This window comes from Pan paniscus, chromosome 4, assembly GCF_029289425.2.
Source record: "Pan paniscus chromosome 4, NHGRI_mPanPan1-v2.0_pri, whole genome shotgun sequence".
NCBI classification, from domain to species: domain Eukaryota; kingdom Metazoa; phylum Chordata; class Mammalia; order Primates; family Hominidae; genus Pan; species Pan paniscus.
Window position 1 is genome coordinate 146,804,191 of NC_073253.2, and position 19,221 is coordinate 146,823,411.

Consider the following 19,221-nt stretch of genomic DNA (forward strand, 5'->3'; position numbering starts at 1 on the left):
AGTGATGAAGTGTTCTGTCTCTGTGCTGTCCAGGGTAGGAGCCATGAGCCATGCATGGCTGGCTATTGAGCACTTGAAATGCGGCTAGTACAATTGAGGAGTTGAGTTTTTCATTTTATCTTATTTTAATTCATTTAAATTTTAAAAGACACATGTGACTTGTGTCTACCACATCGGACAGCCCAGCTCTAAAGAGCACGGCATAGGAACCACAGGATTCATGAGATTCAGAGAAGAATGCTGGGTCCACTTATCTATAAGGCAGAGTGGGCACACCCAGGACCCAGGACTACACATACTATTAAAGCAGAATGAAAAGGGAGAATCTCTTAAGAAAAATTGAGATCTTAATATGTGGGCTAGAAAGATATGGAAGGGAAAAAGCTAAAATTCATGTATACTTAGCAGTATGGTATAGGAACAAGGGGGTATTTTTAAAATGGTTAGCTTTTGGAATGAATATGTCCTCAAATTATGTCTTAGAGAAGGAAGGGAATGATCTGAGGGAGCAAACTGGGATATATTATCTGGAACAGTAGCCTCAACTATTCGTGCATATTAGAATTACCAGGAGAACATTTAAAAACAGCTTTTCACTCACCCCTAGTTTAAATCAATTAAGTTATACTATAGGTTTTTGGGTTTTTAAACATCTTTTCAGGAATGAGGACTACTGTAGAAAGTTACTATGGTCAATAAATTATTGAGAATTTCCTTTTAAATTTGAAAGTTGAATCAATAATAAATGTTTTAGTTTATTTTAAATACAAAAGAAAGAAAAACTTTTAGGTCGAAGAGTTTGGATATATATAATAACACAGGTATGTCTCACTTAACGATGGGAATACATTCTGAGAAATGTGTCATTATTTGAACCAGAATGAAAACTGTAAGTGAAAGAATGGTGACATTCTAGGTACCTGCTAGTCAAGTCTTAGCCACTGAAATAATTTCTCTCCTTAGTAGTAGGGAGTCATTCATGGTTTTTGAGAAGTTTGCACAAGTTTGTTATTGTGCAAACATCATGGAGTGCACTTACACAAACCTAGGTGGTGAAGCTTACTACACACCTAGGCTATGTGGTACAGCCTATTGCTCCTAGGATACAAACCTGTACGGTATCCTACTCTACTGAATACTGTAGGTGATTGTAACACAATGGTAAGTATTTGTGTATCTAAACATAGAAAAGGTACAGTAAAAGTATGGTATTATAATTTTATGAGACCACTCTCATATATGCAGTCCCACACTGACCAAAATGTCATGATGTGCTACATGACTGTATACGCATCTTTATACCAATGCCGTCATAGAACATAATTTTTAATTTATGACTTCATAATTATCACTTATAATTGTTTCATGGAAGAAGGGGCCCACAAAGACTAGAATGCTTAGAGCCCTCAAAAGTCATAGCATGACCCTGGAGAAATGAATATTTGAAGGAAGAAAAGGGCTTCCAGTGGCCTGGGCTTTGGGGAAGAAAAGGAACAAAGTTGGGGATGTGAAGAAAGTATTTTATTATTGAGCTTCCTCTGCCAAAGGCATTCATTCATTTAATACTCACTGAGGGCCTGCCCTGTGCCAGGCATCTAGAGCAGAGAACAAGAGAGATGAGGTTTCTGCTCTTGTGGGTACTGTATTCTAGTAGCAGAGAGAGACAATAAACAAGAAAATATTGACTGTGTCAGGTGATGAAAAGCGATATAAAGAAACGTTATGTGGGGCAAGGGGTAGAGCATGGAGGGGAGATGCTATTTTTTAAAGGGGAGTCAGGGAAGTCCTATATGACAAGGTGACATTTGGGCAGGGAGGTGAACAGAGTGAGGAAGAGAGCCAGAGAGCTATCTTCAGGAAGAGAGTTCCAGACAGAACAGGCAACGCAAAGGCCCTGAGATGGCAGCAAGGAAACACTGCTGTGGGTTTTCAAGTTTGCAGATCCTGATACGCAATGAGGCCCAGAGAGAGGAAGAGGCGTGTCTGGGGTCTCTTCCTCTTAGGGTTGTCTGTATGGATCTATGAGCTTTCCATTTGCAGCTGAAAAATCCCTAAGCCAGAGGGAACCTCAGAACTGGAGGGCCTGGGGTGGCAGGGAGGGAAGGGAGGAATCCTGAGGGGTCAACAACTCTAGCCTCACTTCTTCTGGGGCTCTCTGGTAGGAGGAGTTTGTTAGATGAAAACCATTAAAATCCATGAAAAGGGAAAGGCAAAAAAAAAAAAAAAAAGATCAAAGCCAACTCCAGCTTAGCAGAATACTGCCTGGTATTTATTCATTAGAAGCTCTAAACGCAGAACAGGGGAACGGGGGAACCTCCCCTAGGTTCTAGGTGAGGAAGGTTGTGCCCTGATAGACTCTCCAGGAGGACTAGAAAGCTTCTTTCAGATGGAGAAGAGAACAAAATGCAAAGGCCAGAATGTCCCTGCTGAATGGGCCTCGTTTTGTGGGGTTGCTTACTATCCTGTGGTTCTTGCCACTTCGATCCAATGGAATCCTTTGCAAAAGGATGAGTTTTCAAACGCAGACCTCAAGTCCCAACTGGGGCAACCTTGAATAACTTGATCTCTGAGCCTATGTTTTTCTTCACCTTTGAAAGGGAGATACTTAAAGCCACAATTAGATTATGTTGGGATGACTATTATCAAAAAGACAAGAGATAACAGCTGTTGAAGAGGATGTGGAGAAAAGGGAACCATCAGACACTGTCAGTGGAAATGCAAATTAGTACAGCCATTACGGAAAACAGTATGGTGGTTCCCCAAAAAATAAAAAAAAGAACTACCATATGCTCCAGCAATCCCACCACTGGGTATATATCCAAAGGAAACAAAAGCAGTATGTCAAAGAGATACCTGCACGCCCATCTTTACTGCATTATTCACAATAGCCAAGATATGGAATTACCCTAAATGTCCATCAGCAGATGAATGAATAAAGAAAATATGGCCTATATACACAAGAGAATGTCATTCAGCCTTAAAAGGTGGGTAAATTTTGTCAATCGTGACAGCACGTATGAACCCGGAGGACATTATGTTAAGGGAAATAAGCCAAGTACATAAGGGCAAATACTGCAAATACTTTTTTAGAATCCACATATACTCACTCTGTGTGAACTCTAAAAAGGTTAAACTCATAGAAACAGTGAATAGAATGATGGTTACCAGTGGCTGGGATGAGGGTGGGGATTGGGAAGATGGTCAAAGAATACAAAATTTCCATTTGGAGTTGAAAAATTCCTAAGCCAGAGGGAACACCAGGAACACAGGGCTTGGGGTAGGAGGGAGGGAAAATAGGAATTCTGAGGGATCAACAAATCCAGCCCCAATTCTGGGGCTCTCTGGTTGGAAGGCAAGTAAGTTCAAGAGATCTATTGTACAACATGGTAACTATAATTAATAAAGGCATTGTATATTGTACTTGAAAATTGCTAAGAGAATACATTTGAAATTTTGTCATCACAAAAAAATAAGCATGTAGGGGCCTGGCATGGTGGCTCATGCCTGTAATACCAGAGCTGTGGGAGGCCAAGGCAGGAGGATTGCTTGAAGCCAGAAGTTTGAGACCAGGTTAGGCAACATATCGAGATCCCATCTCTACAAAACATTTAAAACTTAGCCAGGTGTGGTGGTTTGCATCTGTAATCCTAGCTACTCAGGAGGCTGAGGTGGGAGGATTGCTTGAGCCCAGGAGTTTGAGGCTGCAGTGAACAATGATCACACCACTGCACTCCAGCCTGGGTTACAGAGCAAGACCCTATCTCTAAAAATAAATAAATAAATAATTTTAAAAAGGCATATGAGTTAATGGATGTGTTAAATGGCTTGATTTAGCCATTCCACTATGCATACATTATCAATACATTATGTTGCACACCATAAATATATACAAATTTTGTCAATTTAAAATATAAATAAGGAAATACATTAAAAAAAAAAAAAGAGAAAGATACTAACTGAACCCACCTCAGATAGTGTTCTGAAGGTAGAACTAGATGGTGCCTGTTAAACATTCAGCACATGCATGGCACCTAGTAGTTGCTAAATAAATGCTAGCTGTTGTTATTTTATAACTATCATTCTTCTTATGTTAAGCAGATTGAAATAGACCTGCTGTAATAGATGTGAGAGGAACCCCAGAGCCCCATTCCCTATGCATTGTCCCTTTGTCAGTGAAATCCCTGGCCTCCCTAGGGCACAGTTCGAAGACTACTATGAGTCCAAGCTCTGTTTAATAAAGATGAGAAAACTATTCCCAGAAAAAGGAAGGGGTCACTTTAAGTTGCATAGCATGTTGGTGGCAGAATTGGAACCAGAACCCTGGCTCCCCATCCTGGCATTTTGGCACTGGCCATGCTGTTTCCCCAACCCCAGCTCCACTGTCAACCTGGGGGCTCCTCAGGAACCCACAAGGCCAAGGTCTTCTGCATTAGTCAAGAGGAGAGTGCAGGGAGAAAGAACTGGTTTCAGAGTGAGACCTGCCCTCAGTACTGCCTCCACTTGCATTGAGGGGCAAAGCTGAGCCTATCTAAGCCTCAGTTTCCCCATTTGTGAAATGGGGCTGGTAACACTTACCTTCCTGGAGGATTTAATGAACACAGGCATGGATGACATTTGGCACAGCGCCAGTCATGCAGAAGGTCGCTAATGGGTGGTTGTTTTTACCATTGCAGTAGGTGCTCAAAAAATATGTGTAGAATGTAGGAATTATTTTCTGTACGTGTGCGGACCCTCATTCGGGCCCCAGGAGCCCCTTGTGGGAGGGTCCCTTAACACACACGCGTGCTCGCGCACACACACACACACACACACACGGGTCTTTGTGACGTTCCTTCTCTCTTTGCAGTGATTTGCAGCAAAGCTCAAGCAGCAAGTTGAGCAGCATTAAAATAATAACAAATGTGATCTTCTTCAGAGTTGAAGAGGGGGCAGGGGGTGGGTGTGAAGTGGTCAGAAGAGTATTGACAGTGAAAACACCAGGTAGAAAATGTCCTGCACATTCTATAAAAACATACATCTCCCGATCTTTTATGTTCTGCCACTGACATGTTGGGGTGACCACTCTGGGCCCCTTTCCTGTCTCTATCCAAGACACAATAAATGGCCTTCCAAGGATCCAGCAGGCTCTGTGGCCAACAGCAAAAGGAACACTGTTCCTCTTAACTGCTGAAACAGAAGCTTCTCCTTGTTCCCTTCCGTGAGCCCATCAGTCTCACGTGGCCACTCCCAACCAGGTTCTGCCTGTAACTCAGGCACCTCCAGGAGGTGGAGTGGCTACAGTCAGGCCACACACTCAGGCTCTGGAGAGGGGCTACCTGTGTTGGAGTCCTGCCCCGGGCCCACTGCTGGTTGTGTGTGATTTTGAGCAAATCATGGGACCTGACAGAGGCTCGGTCTCTTCAGACATAAATGAGGAAACATAATCATCAGGGTATTATGAGGATCAGAACTGAGATGAAGGGCATAAAGCGGTGGGCACAGTGCCTTGCATGTGAGCCCCCCTGAGGTAGCTGCTGTGATGAAGATGACAATCCAGGGACCTCAGCCCCTACTCCGTTGGTATGATATCGGAGGGCCAAGCAGGGGGCCCAGGGAGAGAGCCCCGAGCAAATTCCTTCATTTCATGGAGACTCCACCCATCCATCTGGGAATGGAGACTAGTCCCTGCTTTCCTACCTCCCTGAGCTAACCCTCTGCTGAGCTATGGCTAGAGGCCCTGAAGATGGTGAGGTTTGGAACTACGGAGTGCTTGCAGAGGCGCATGCAGCTGCTCACAGCTGACATTTATTGAACATTTATTGGGTGCCAGGCCCTGTGGTGAGCACTTGGCAGGCATTATCTCTTTTAAGCTAGCTTACAGCAACCTTATAATTATCCTAATTTTGTAGATGAGATAACTGAGACTCAGAGAGGTTATTTAACTCCTGAGATCACACAGCTAGTATGGGCCAAGCCAGGATAAAACTCAGATCACCTGTGTGTCCAACAGTCCCCCTGGCCCGCTCCCCATGCCCGTGGGTTAGAAAGAGCAATTGTGAAGGAGGAGGATGATATGATCCCTCCCCCATATCAGGGATCACATAACCTCAGATCCTCTCCTGCCAGCAAACACAGATTCTCAGCATAGGTTTCATTTCCAGTCTTCCCTCTCATTCCCATTTCCTCTAGCCTGGCCCAGCCCAGCCCAGCCATCTGTCTGTCCTCTCCCCTCTGAGTAGAACAGCTTAGGACAAAGCCAGGCAGGCAGGCAGGTTGCTGCAGGTGGGAGCTGTGCTCTGGCAGTGGGGCAAGACAGGCTTTCTGCTGTCTGAGGCACCCAGTCCTGCTGCTGAGCTGGCTGAACCTGACTGCAGAGCCAAGGCACGAGAGAGGTCAGAGATGATTTGGGAGCACCCCGAGTAACCCAAGGTGCATACTAATGAGATGCAAATGAGCCTCTGCCGGTGGGCTGCAGGCCAAGTCCCTGTGTTCAACATTCAAGCCCCCCTGGGTTCTGTCCACACACACCGATTTTTCTTAGCCAAGGTAACTGCTCCACCCAGCCATCAGCAGACACAAAACTCAACAGAGCGGCTGGGTCTGTCTGTGTTCTCATCCACAAAGCTGGCCGGTGGATTGAACTGGTGATTCCCACCATTAGGAATTCCCTGAGGGGATGGGGGTGAAGGTTAAAAATATATATATTCCCAGCCCCACCCCAGAGCTACTGAATCAAAATCCTTAGGGGTGGGGCTCAGAAATAGATGTTTAACAAGTTCCCTGGGTGATTTTGGTGTGACTGGTGTTTGAGATCTGCTGAACAAGGGAACCATCTCTTTCTTTAGGATCATACTCTCTACCATGCCTCCTTTCAAAGTTGATATCCCAAATGTGGCCTGATCCTACGCCCTGATGGAGAGGGGATGGAGGACATCAGGAAAAGACTGCAGTCTTTAGAAAGTGTTCAGGCTAGAGAAGTGATTCTCAAACGTCACTGTGTTAAAAATCGCAACCTCTTCCTCAAAAAGCCTGTTTCAGGAGGACTGCTGTGGAACTCAAAGTGGGACTCATATTTCCTCTGTAGGTGGTCTGCTGACTGTTGGTGGGGGGAACACTGGCCCTCAAGCAAAGTGGACACAACATTACTGCTAAAGTCAAACAGAAGAGCAGACGGGAGAGGGAAAGCAACAGATCTGAGCTTCATGCCTAACTTTATCACCTGGAAGTCTCTGAGCCTACACATATCACTGTCTGCACACGCCTCTGTTCATCAGCATCTCCAACCCCAGAGGCAGCTGTTCATCTTCCTGAGGTCTTTCTATCTCCTAGATAGAGACTGAACCCTGGGAAGCCATGTTCTACTTGTAATAAATAGAACTTAACCTGAAAATAAGAGAGTTCCATTCATATATGCACACCTCATGACCCAGCGGTTCCACTCCTAGGTCAACATAAGTGTGAACATATGTTCACCAAAAGATTCATCACAAGACTATTCAAAGCAGCACTAGTTATAGCAGCCCCAAATTGGAAACAAACCAAATGGCTATCAAGAGCAGAATGGACAAGTATATTTCAGTATGGTCATATAATGGAATACTATACAGCAAAGCAAATGAACTATTGTTCTAGGTGACAATAGAGATGAATCCTATTCACATAATACGGGGCAAAAGAAGTCATATATTAAAAAGTACATACTGTGGTGGTCCATGTTTATAAAGTTTAAAAACAGGCAAAACAAATCTATAGATTAGATTAAGATAGTGTCACTCTTACATGGGAGGGAAGTGGTGAGTGACTGAAAAGGCTACAAAGAGGGTTTCTGGAATAGTAGTAATATTCTATTTATTAATCTGGGAGCTGGTTAGTTTCTGGAAAATTCATTGAGCTGTACACTTATGATTTGTGCACTTTTCTGTATGCATATTATACTCCATTAAAAAGTTCTTTTTTTAGGGGCCAGGCATGGTTGCTTGCGCCAGTAATCCCAACACTTTGGGAAGCCGAGTTGGGTGGATCACTTGAGGTCAGGAGTTCAAGACCAGCCTGGCCAACATGGTGAAACCCCGTCTCTAGTAAAAATAAAAAAATTAGCTGGGTGCAATGACACACACATGTAATCCCAGTTACTTGGGAGATTGAGGCACAAGAATCACTTGGGCCTCGGAGGCAGAGGTTGCAGTGAGCTGAGATTGCACCACTGCACTCCAGCCTGGGTGACGGAGTGAGGCTCTGTCTCAAAAAAAAAAAAAAAAAAAAGTTTTTTTAAACACTAGTAAAGGACTTCAAAGAAGACTTTAATTAAAAAAGAAGACATTAAAATAATAAAAGCATTTGGACTACCTGCAAATTGCACAGGATTTCACAGCTATGGGATCTTGGACCCTTCCTGCCCTAGGAACCAGGAAGGAGACAGTTCTCAGAAACCAAGAAGCTCAGGAACCATGCCAGGGCATACCAGGGCTGTGGAAAACTGACACCTCAGTGATTCCCTTTACCCTCCCCTGCCCGGCCTGCCTACACAGAACTGCGAGGACAATGGCAAGCCCACTTTCCACAGGGTTCCCAGGCTTAGCTGGGTTCCAGCTCATTGGGGCTTACTTCCTGCAGCATTTTTCTGTTCTTGGAGCAATATTCTGGTCCGTTTTCTTATTTAATTCCTTCAAAGACCCTATGAAGGAAGCAAGGAGTATTTCCATTTTATAGATGGCGAAGTCAAGGCCAGGAGATGGGGGCTCAAAAGACTTGTCCAAGGTCATACCGCTAGCAAGTGGCCCGGTCAAAACTCAAACACAAAACTTCAGATGCCAGATTTAGTACTCCCTTGGCTGCACCGCATACGGTCTCTGCCCAGTATAATAGTAACGTTGATTATAGCACCTAGCACTTAGTGAGCGCTTGTGCTGTGGATGTCTCAGTGTCTTTCAGCAACCCACAAAGGCAGGTACTATCCTTTCATCTATCTCCATTTTACAAATGAAAAAACTGAGGGTCAGAAAGGCCATGTGCCTTGTCCAAGGTCAATGGCCAGTCAGTGTGGAGCACGGATTGGAACAAATGATCTATCTGACTTGAGTGCAAACTCTGAACCGCTAGTCCAATGGCTACCAAGTCCAGTTAGACCTCACCTCGAGCCCCCTTGGAGCTTAAAAAATATATATAGATTCCTGTCCTTCACCCTCACACTCCTCCATCTAATTTTGTAGACTTAGGATGGGGCTAAGTAATTTGTATTTTTTAAAAAACAGCCCCAGACATTTGGGAAACTTGCCTCTAAATTAGGCTGCCCCTGAAATATGACAGTAAAAATGAAATAATTTAAGGTAAAGTTTAATTTAGCAACTTCCAAATTAACTCTCTGGACCTCTCTAATAATTGGAGTTCTCCTAACAATAGTAAATAGCCCCTAAAGAAGGAGTGATGTGGCTATCCTCAGAGGCATTAAGAATAGCCTGGCCATCTGAATAAGAGTCACTCAACAGGGGCCAGTGACTGGCAAGGGGCACCAGGGGGATCTCAGGGGGCTGGGAATGTCTGCTTTTTGCGCCAGTTACTGGTTAGCCACCATTCGAGTTCACTTTATAAAAATTTATCAGCTGTGGCCAGGCTCATGCCTGTAATCCCAGCACTTTGGGAGGCCAAGGCAGGTTGGATCACTTGAGGTCAGGAGTTCAAGACCAGCCTGACCAACATGGTGAAACCCCATCTCTGCTAAAAATACAAAATTAGCTGGGCATGGTGGCACATGCCTGTAATCCCAGCTACTCGGGAGGCTGAGTCAGGAGAATCACTTGAATCCGGGAAGTGGAGTTTGCAATGAGCTGAGATTGCATCATTGCACTCCAGCCTGGGCAACAGAGCAAGATTCTGTCTCAAGGAAAAAAATATATATATATCAGCTGTAACTTACAATTTATGCACTCTGTTTTTGAATTTGTCAGACACTACCAGGACAGAGTAGAGAGTGTACCAGGGATCCGATAGGGTTCTCTAATATATGCTTCCAAGAGTTTGAGCTTCTAGGAATTTTTTAAGATGCTATAATTCTCTGAGTCAATTCCCAAGACTTCAGGAGCCCCCAAATCTATAATAGTAACTAACATTTAGAGAGCTCTTAGCTTGTGCCGACTATGCTAAACACTCTACACACATCAACTCTCAGCAGCTCTGTGTGATAGGTAGCATTATACAACTCTCAGAAAGGTGGAATCATGTGTTAAGGTAACAGAGATGGAAAGTGTTAAGGCCAGGACTGGAACTCAAGCACCCGGACTCCAGAGCTCACGTGCCATACTGATAGCCATCTCTACCGCTTCCTCAGGCTAAGCTTCCAAGGGTCCAAAATGATACGTTTGGCACCATTGAGCCTTGCATTTGATGGGAAGACCCTGAGGGGAGAGGATGCTGCAGGGACAGGCAGCAGCTCTGACACTGGACACGTGAGCACATGCAGGCCAACACGTGCACACATGCTGACGTTACCGTACCACTGGCGTGTTTCATCCTGCTTGGCTTGTGCCCAGGCCAACTGCTGCGGGCACTGGAGCCAAATGGGAACCAGAGAATTCTCCTCTGTGAGCTCCCTGCCCCCAGCCAGCGGAAGGATAGATGGCATTTTCCTGTTGCCTCAGGTGGTCTTGCAGGGGCCGCCCAGGAACAGAAAAAGGGGCAAGGGAGGATTTCTGTCTTTTGTAGACCTACACTGGAAAATGCTTATGACATCGCCCCTTTCCAGAAGAGATGGATTTCAGAAGATAATTTGTTAATCAATGGGTAGTGGTGGAATATCGGCACTGTGGTCGGCCAAGGGGGAGAAAACAGGATATCTTAGCCTTCTAATCTGACTCCTTTCCTTAAATTGGTGTTCTACCTCACGGGCAGGTAGGTCTACCTAGCCAAAGCACTCTAACTTAAACTCCTTTAACAGTCCTCCAATGTTTATAAAATAAAAGCCATGCTCCTGAAAATACTTTCTGAATTCTTTCTGTTTTAAAGAGATATATGGAAATATTTTCAGGTGCAATCATATATCTGGGATTTTTGCTTCAAGATAATCTGATAGGGGAAGAGTTGGTAGAAGTATAGAGGAAATATAATTGTTGACCAGGCACAGTGGCTCAGGCTGGGCGCAGTGGCCCACGCTTGTAATCCCAGCACTTTGGGAGGTTGAGGCAGGCAGATCACTTGAGGTCAGGAGTTCAAGACCAGCCTGGGGCAACATGGTGAAACCCTTCCTCTACTACAAATACAAAAATTAGCTGGGTGTGATGTCACACGCCTGTAGTCCCAGCTACATAGGAGGCTGAGGCATGAGAATCACTTGAGCCCAGGAGGTGGAGGTTGCAGTAAGCCAAGATCATGTCACTGCTCTCCAACCTGGGCAACAGAATGAGGCTCCGTCTCAAAAAAACAAAAAACAAAAAAAAAAAACAAAAAAACCCAACATAATTGTTGAAGCTGAGTGATAGGGCTTCTTTGCACCATTCTGTTTACTTCTGTGTGTGTCTATAATTTTCCTTCAATAGTACATTATATATATGTGACATTTTTTTGAAAATGCCATGCTCCTTGGCCTGACACATACAAAAAAGAGGTAGGCTGGGGCCTTCAATGATCTGGCCCCAACCTATCTCTCAGACCATGTCTCCAGATGTTCCCCACCCAATTTATAGGTTCCTGCATGCATCTGCTGTTTTCTTTAACTGCGGGGCCTTTGCATGTGTTATTTTCCCTCTGTTAAATGCCTTTCCCACTTTTCTTTCCTTATTTAACTCTCATTCAGCCTTTAAAACTGATGTTCAGTGCCAACTCCTCCAAGAGCTTCATTGAATCTATAACCCAGCTACTGTCACTCCTCCTCTGGGTCTCCATGCCAGCCTGGGTTTGCCTGTGTTTTACCACCTACCCCAAGATATTAAACCACCCATTTATGGGTCTGCCTCTATCAACTGTGAGTCTTTGGGGGCCTGACACATTATAACTGCTCATTAAGTGTCTATTAAGATAACAGAACCGTGTGACTTACAGGGATTAGCTTAACCTTTCTGAGTCTCTATTCATGGTCTCCACACTGAGAACAATGACAACAACAAGAAGCAGTAGAGGGTGATGTGGGCAGTTGTGCAGAGTAGAAGAGAAGGAGTTTGTAAAAGGGCCTAACCTGGTGACCTGCACATACAGGGTCTAAGTCATTGCGAATTCTCGCAAATAGCTCACTGTTGAGTGCATGCCGACCCAGGCAAACTGGCTATGTGACATCTGTAAACTGGGAGCAATGATTCTTCAAGGGAGACTTCAGAGAATTCCCAAGGGTTCTTCGAGTTGTACAGTTACAGCTATCTGTTGACTCACTGGCAATAGTGATGGAGTGGTGTGTGTGTATGTGTGTGTGTGTGTGTATGTGTGTGTTGGTGCATGTTGAGAGAGAGGAGTCTGATTGATGATGTTTTTGTCCCCGGGAGGGCAGCTTACAATCCAGATATCAACCTCGTTGCTGATCCCACATTGCCTCTGGAGGATGTGGGAGCCAACTGGCCTTCAAGACTGATCTGCCACTTACATAAAAAACAGGAACATCTCCTGAACTGGGCTAGGCAAGTGAAACAGAGGCAAGTCCAAGTTCTGCGTAGTGGTCTGGTTTTCCCCACTGCTGTGTGACCTTAGTCAAGTTACCAGACTTCCCTGGTGAGGCCTCACCGTTACCAACTGTCTGACTCAGTGATCTCTAAGGGCCCTTCCACTGGACTGTATCTATGAATGGGTTGGGGCTAATACTTAGTCCTCCAGTAAGCAGCAATTCTCATCTATGAATTCAAAATGAAGATTCATTCATTCATTCAGCAGATAGGCAATGAGCTTCTTTTCTGTGCCAGGCGCTGTGCTGGACCCAGGCGCCAGGGCAGTGAGCAAGACAGACCCATGGCTTATCTTAGTAGGAGAGCCAATATAAAATAAGTTACACAAATAATTAATAATTATAATTGTGACCAGTCTTAGGAAGGAACACTTCAAGGTGCTGTGAGATGATACCCACTCCAGGAGGAAGAGAGAAGAATCAATTATTTGATGACTGTGAACATAATAAATAAGGCCCTACACATTTCTTGCATTACCTTCCATGCACCCCTCATTTCTCACATCAATTCTCTGAAGAAAGAACTATGATGATCCCCATCTTTCAAATGAGGAGCCTGAGGTTTTTAGAAAAGTTGAGGCCCAGGTCACATGGCTAATAATATCCGGGAGTTGGACCCACACCTTACTTTGTAAACCTGTCTATAAACCTCCATCATAAATGTGAGTGTTAGTACTATTAGTCCTATAAATACTAGTATTGAGGCTCTGAGCTACCTCAGTTTGCATTCTAGGGGCTCAGGGATCATAGGAGGCTTTTAGAGGTCATGTCCTTCCCCACTCAAAATGAATCCAAAAGACAGGGTTTATCCAGGGGGTACAGGCATGTCCCCAACCGTACCAACTCCATCTCCCCCCAGACACACACAGGCTGTCTCTAAAACTTAATGCCTGCCTGACAGCCTCTCCCACCTGGCCTTAACTGGCCAGCACCAGGCCAGTGCCACACAGCCTGTCATAAAGCATCTGGAAGGAGAACTTACAGGCCAAGGTGAGTTCAGTCGCACTTAGGTTAGAGTATGCAGGAAGCTGAGCATCAGGCTAGCTGACATCATGGATTCAGTATCTTCCTGCCAGAAGTCTAACATGTACTCTATCGAGAGCCCTGGGGGAAGACCCTAGTTTGCCTCTTACAGGGACATGGAACCTTGAGCCTCTCAAGGTTCTTCATCAGCAAGATGGAGACAATCACTCCTGCTCTGTGTACCCAACAGAATGGATTCAGAAGGGATCTTGGCCAGGTGTGGTGGCTCATGCCTGTAACCCCAGCACTTTAGGGGGCCAAGGTGGAAAAATTGCTTGAGCCCAAGAGTTCAAGACCAACCTGGGCAACATAGTGAGACCCCATCTCTACAAAAAAACATTTTTTTTAATTAGCCAGGTGTGGTGGTGTTTGTCTGTGGTCCTAGCTACCCAGGAGGCTGATGTGGGAGGATTGCTTGGGCCTAGGAGGTGGAAGCTGCAGTAAGCCATGATAATGCCACTGCATTCCAGCCTGGGTGACAGAGAGAGACCCTGTCTCAAAATAAATAAATATTTAATAAATAAATAAAGGGAGGAGAGGATCTTAACAAACATCCAACTGCCTTTATTTTATATGTTCAGACATAGGCCCAGAGAGGTAAGAAACCGTCCTAGGCCACACAGTCTGTGAGTCACAGAGACATGATTAATGAAATTCTCTTCCCACTCTGCCACACTGCCTGGATTTGAAACCTCAAAAATTTCAAAAGACCATGCGTGCTCAGCATAGTCCCCAGAGCACAGGAAGCATTCAACGAGCATCAGCTGTAATAACTCTTAGTAGCAAGGCATGTTCACCTGTCCGGTCTCTGCTCCCACCTGTGAAGCAGGGCTGAAGGACTAGAAGCACCTACTTCCCAGCCTGCTTCTTCACCTCCTCCTCTCCCCTGAGTCCAGGCACCAGCTCCAGATTGAGGCTGGGCACAGAGGCAGCATTTCTGAGCCCTTGGCAAACTTCTGCACTGCCTCACTGCTCCCCATGCTGGGGCAAATGGCACTGCACCCGCTCTGAGAACTGAACTCTAGCCCAGTGGCTCTGCTCAGCGTTCCACTCTGGCTCTCCTGCCTCCAGAGATATGCATCAGATTTCTGCTTTCCCCAAGACAGGGGAACAGGGCTGTTCCCACCCCAACAACTCCAGTGCTGTCTTGGTGCCACTCAGACTCATGGTCTTTCACAGCCCTTAGAGACTATGCATGCCCCCATTCTACAGTCAGGGAAGCTGAGGTCCTAATCTCAGCAGCTACAGGAGAACCAGGGCTGACCAGACTATCTGACTCTCCCTTAGCCGCCAGGTAGCTTTGTCTGTGATAAGGTTCCTATGCCCACCTGGACACACACAAGAAGCCAGCAACTCTCAATTCCTGGCCCTGGCACTTCCCCCTAAAAACTACAGAGGAAATCTCCTCCATGTCCTCTTAAAGGCTCATCTCCAGAAAGCCCAAGTGGGGGATTTGATTCTTGCAGGACAAGAATCCAACTTTCCACGTGTGCAAATGTGACCTTCCTCCTCCACAAGATCACAGTCTCAGCCTTGCTCATTGCTGGGCCCTGATCCCCAGCCGCGGACTGGCTACCTCACTGGCTTCTTTCAGTGTACCTAGATGATCCAGGCCCAGATGTCCCTGTCTTCCCTCTCTGTGCCTGTTCCAGCCATCTCCTGGTTCCTTCTCTACCTTCCAGGAGCCCCCAACTCCAGCCTGCTTTGGAACCAGACTCAAGAATGGATTAACTTTGCTGCCCCCCTCCCGCATCTTCCCATCCTCCAGCAATTCTTACCTGTGCCCTTCAGGTAGGGGAGGGTGCCCCAGAGCAGGCTGCTGGGCTGGCGCCCCTCTCACGAGGGCCAGGCTGACAGGCTCCGGAGGGAGGTGCAGAGACTCGAAGCAGGAAGGCGCGCAGCCCGCAGCCGGAGAGGCTGCTGAGAAAGTTGGAGTAGGTGTGTCCCAGCCCAGGAGGAGGAGGAGGAAAAAGGAGGTGGGAGAATTGAGGCGGATCATCCCCTCCTGCCAGCTCTCTGTCTCACAGAGAGGGAGGGAGGAAGCCAACTGGTTTGTGGCCCAGAACTCACGGTGGGGAATCAAGTCATGGAAAATGAAAGGAGCTGAGAAATCAGGCCCATCTCCACCTCCCTTCTTGGTTTCACCGAGGGATAAACTGAGGCCCTGGACAGGTAGTGTTGCCCCAGGTCACACAGTCACACAGAGACCACAAGGGAACTAGAAAAGGTCACTTGGCTGTCAGAACAGTGTTCTCTCCACTCCTCCATGCTTCAGATCTGAGACTGACAACCACAGCACCCCCTTCCCCAGGGCTTTGGAGACGGATAGATCTGATTCGAAACCCTGGCACTGCCACCTACAAGTTCAGTAAGCTTGGGTGAGTTACTTAGTCTGAGCCTCAGTTTCCTTTTTTGAAAAGATGGGGATAATAATAGCTCCTACCTCATAAGGTTGTTATGAGAATTAAATGAGATAAAGGTTGCTAAGAAACCAGTCAGGACTTAGCTGAGAAAGTCCCCCATAAAAGGTAATTCTTATTCTTATTGTTTTCAGCCGTGACTTCCCCACACCTGACTTAACCTCTCTAAGTTTGGGCTCCCCCATCTATAAAATGGAGGTAACAGGAATACCTGCTTCATAAGGTTGTACAGATTCATGAGACAGATTATGTGTGCATCACAAAGCACGGTGAGTGATGGCTCACTGGGGTGCAGGACGCCTTGGCTTTGATGCGTTTTATGAGGTGCCTCTCTGTTCTGGCTCCCCATATAATTCCACTACGCACCCTGTGTTGAGAACCAGTGTTTTAAGGGAAAGGAAGAAGAGTTAGACAAGAATTAGCACTCCTCTCCCTTGCTGCCATGTTTTTAGTTATAGAACACATTTGTTTGCTTGTTTTGTATGTTCATGCACAGGTGAGGCCCATGTCTACCTTTTCCCAGACACCGTACTAGGCCCTGGGGACACAGAGGTAAATGAAATAGCTCCTGCCCCACAAAACTGAAAGCAACTCTGCAACCATTCTGTCCAATCCCCTCCCTCCCCCCAGGTCTTGAAGCCCCTCTGCAACATTCCTGGAAAATAAGTGAGTCTTTGCTTGCATACCTCTAATTACAAGGAGCTTATCACCTCTCCCAGCAATCAGTTTGAACTCTTAGCAATTCTAGCTGATGTTCAGCTGAGCAGCAACTCTTCCACCTGGTTAATAAGAATTATTCATACCATTGTTAATGCTTTTATTATTATTAGCTACGTGTCCCAAGGCAAATGACTTAAATTTGTCAAGTCTCTGTCTCCGCATTTGTTAAATGGGGTCACAACTGTGCTGGGACCACTCAGAACAGATCTGTTTCCCCTGCCATGTGACAAAACTGAGGCCTGGTTCTATGGCTAGGACTTAGGTGTCTAGAAGTTTAGCCTGGACCCTATGGATTAGTGAAACCATGAAGGTTCTGGTCTTGTTGCTTATACAGGAGCAATGAGGCTTTTTGCTGTTTCCTGGCTCTCAGTGAGATGTTTATGCAGCTGCTGCAGCCACTGTGAGTTGTGCCTTCAGGGACCTGTCACCAGCATCCAGGATGACCACAGGCATCAAGCAGGCTGCTATGGTGTGTTGCTCAAGATGTCCAGAGGGATTCCCCACCAGTAGGATTCTCTGAGGCTTCCCTCCTACAAGCTGCCTCCACCCCAGATGAGAGGCCCAGGGAATTGCAGCGTGAGGGGAGCCACTGTGATCGACTCCCAGGGAGCCTGTGATCAAGGCTAACCTGAGCAATTATCCACTTGGCTGATTGCCACTCAAGCCTCCAAGTTTGGTCCGATTAGGCATTAACCAGAGGAAGGGTGGCGGGGCAGCCCCATGGGCCCTTTGATTAGTCACGTGCAGAGTGGCAGGCGACTGTCTTCCCTCGGGGGCCCTCGCTGGGGCCAAGGCTGGGCTCCAGCCTGTCCAGCGCAGGGACTGTCTGCAGCCTATTGCAGGAGGGGGAGATGGGTATCAGGATGGATTTCAGAGCCTCATAAGGCTGCTGGCATCCATCCTCTTCTCCCCAGCTCCCTTACCACTCTCCTGACCCACTCCTGGTCCTTCTCCCTGCTGGCCCCAGGACCTTTCTGGTGGGTCTTCAAGCCTCCAGTCTCCCATGCACCAGGGAAATTGACTCCTAGTGCCCTCCAAACATGCTCAGAAACCTCTCGTTCCCTGATAGCTAAAATTCTCTCTCTTCCTGCTGAAATTGTACCTCTCTGTGTTGGTATAGCTCATATTCCACTCCCCTTTGTGAGCACATCCTGACCAAGCCGCTGACCTGACCCAGAAGTAATAATAATAATAATAGGCTGGGCACAGTGGCTCACACCTGTAATCCCAGCACTTTGAGAGGCCGAGGCGGGTGGATCACGAGGTCAGGAGGTCGAGACCATCCTGGCCAACATGGTGAAATCCTGTCTCTACTAAAAGCACAGAAAATTAGCTGGGTGTGGTGCCGTGTGCCTGTAATCCCAGCTACTCAGGAGGCTGAAGCAGGAGAATCGCTTGAACCCAGGAGGTGGAGGTTACAGTGAGCCAAGATCACGCCACTGCACTCTAGCCTGGTGACAGAGCAAGACTCCGTCTCAAATAATAATAATAAAATAATAACAGCTCATCTTTATGTCAGCACTCTGCATGAATTATCTAATTTCTCTGAATACCAGCACAATGGATTAGGTGCTATTATCATTCTCTATGTTTCAGATGAAGAAATTGAAGCTCAGAAAAGCTTTAATTACTTGGCCAAGGTCACTGGTCTAGACTAAGCTAAGATCCAAGCCCCGGTCTGTCTGAAGCCCTTAACCCAGCATTTTGTGCACTGCCTGGGTCTCCCCTCTCCTCACAACCCCTGTGTGACCCTGGCCTTGCGTGTGCCTCTCTTCACTTTAGCTCCCTCCCTACTCTATTGGAAGTTCCTCAGGGATGGGTCTATATCTAACTCAGTGGTTCTCAATCAAGGCTGCACTTTGGCATCACCTGGGAAGCCCAGGCCCCAGACCCAAACCAATTACATCAGACTTCCTGTGGGTAGGACCCAGGCATCAGTATTCATAACTGATTCTGAAGCCCCTTCCTGGACCTCAGCGTCCCTCTTTCAATAACGGAGGTGTTGAACTCTGATCTTTAACATCCACCTCTAACATTCTAGAGTTCTAAAGTTTTTACAGGGGTGCCGCCGTAGGCTTCTAAAGAAAGAACTAGAAGAGTCATGTCCATTTCCCCTATTTGCCTGGGGAAAGCTGTCTTCTTCCCTGTGAACTGGGTGAGCTCTTTCTCCCTCCCTCCTGGACTTTTCTTTCTAGACCAATACAGCCACACTCACCTAATGAGCAATGATGTAAATGAGGGGACGGAGCAGAGGACACTCTGACCAGGCAGCAGATTTCAGGGTGCCCATAAAGTCTGGAAGCATAGACAGCATTATTTTAATTTTTGAGATTGAACCCCCTTGACTCCTTCTGGGGCAGGCTAAAGGCTCAGATTTGTTCAGTGAAAACCAAACACAAATCATCAGAGGAGGCATGTCATGGATGCATGTACAGGGTTGGC

At 46.3% G+C, this 19,221-nt stretch overlaps 2 protein-coding genes across 10 annotated transcripts in view; one reads left to right on the forward strand and one right to left on the reverse strand.

The window, feature by feature from the left end:
- The window catches only part of FAT2 (FAT atypical cadherin 2), an 87,374-nt gene extending 71,790 nt beyond the window's left edge, over positions 1 to 15,584 (reverse strand). The window contains exon 1 of one of the 2 annotated variants that reach the window (XM_003828989.6): positions 15,418 to 15,584. The gene's annotated coding sequence lies outside the window, so the exon portion shown is untranslated. The remainder of the gene's footprint in view (positions 1 to 15,417) is intronic. The other variant, XM_055112807.2, reaches the window with a different exon arrangement.
- The window catches only part of SLC36A1 (solute carrier family 36 member 1), a 210,481-nt gene that overhangs the window by 128,928 nt on the left and 62,332 nt on the right, over positions 1 to 19,221 (forward strand). The window contains exon 13 of one of the 8 annotated variants that reach the window (XR_004671710.3): positions 7,064 to 7,202. The exons of 5 other annotated variants lie outside the window; for them this stretch is intronic. Coding sequence is in view for 2 of the 3 variants with exons in the window: in XM_063604268.1 (XP_063460338.1) it covers positions 7,064 to 7,319 (256 nt within the window). In the remaining variant the exon portion in view is untranslated. Of the gene's footprint in view, positions 1 to 7,063; positions 9,163 to 19,221 lie in introns of those variants that run through there. 2 more of the 8 variants (XM_063604268.1, XM_063604269.1) reach the window with 2 other exon arrangements.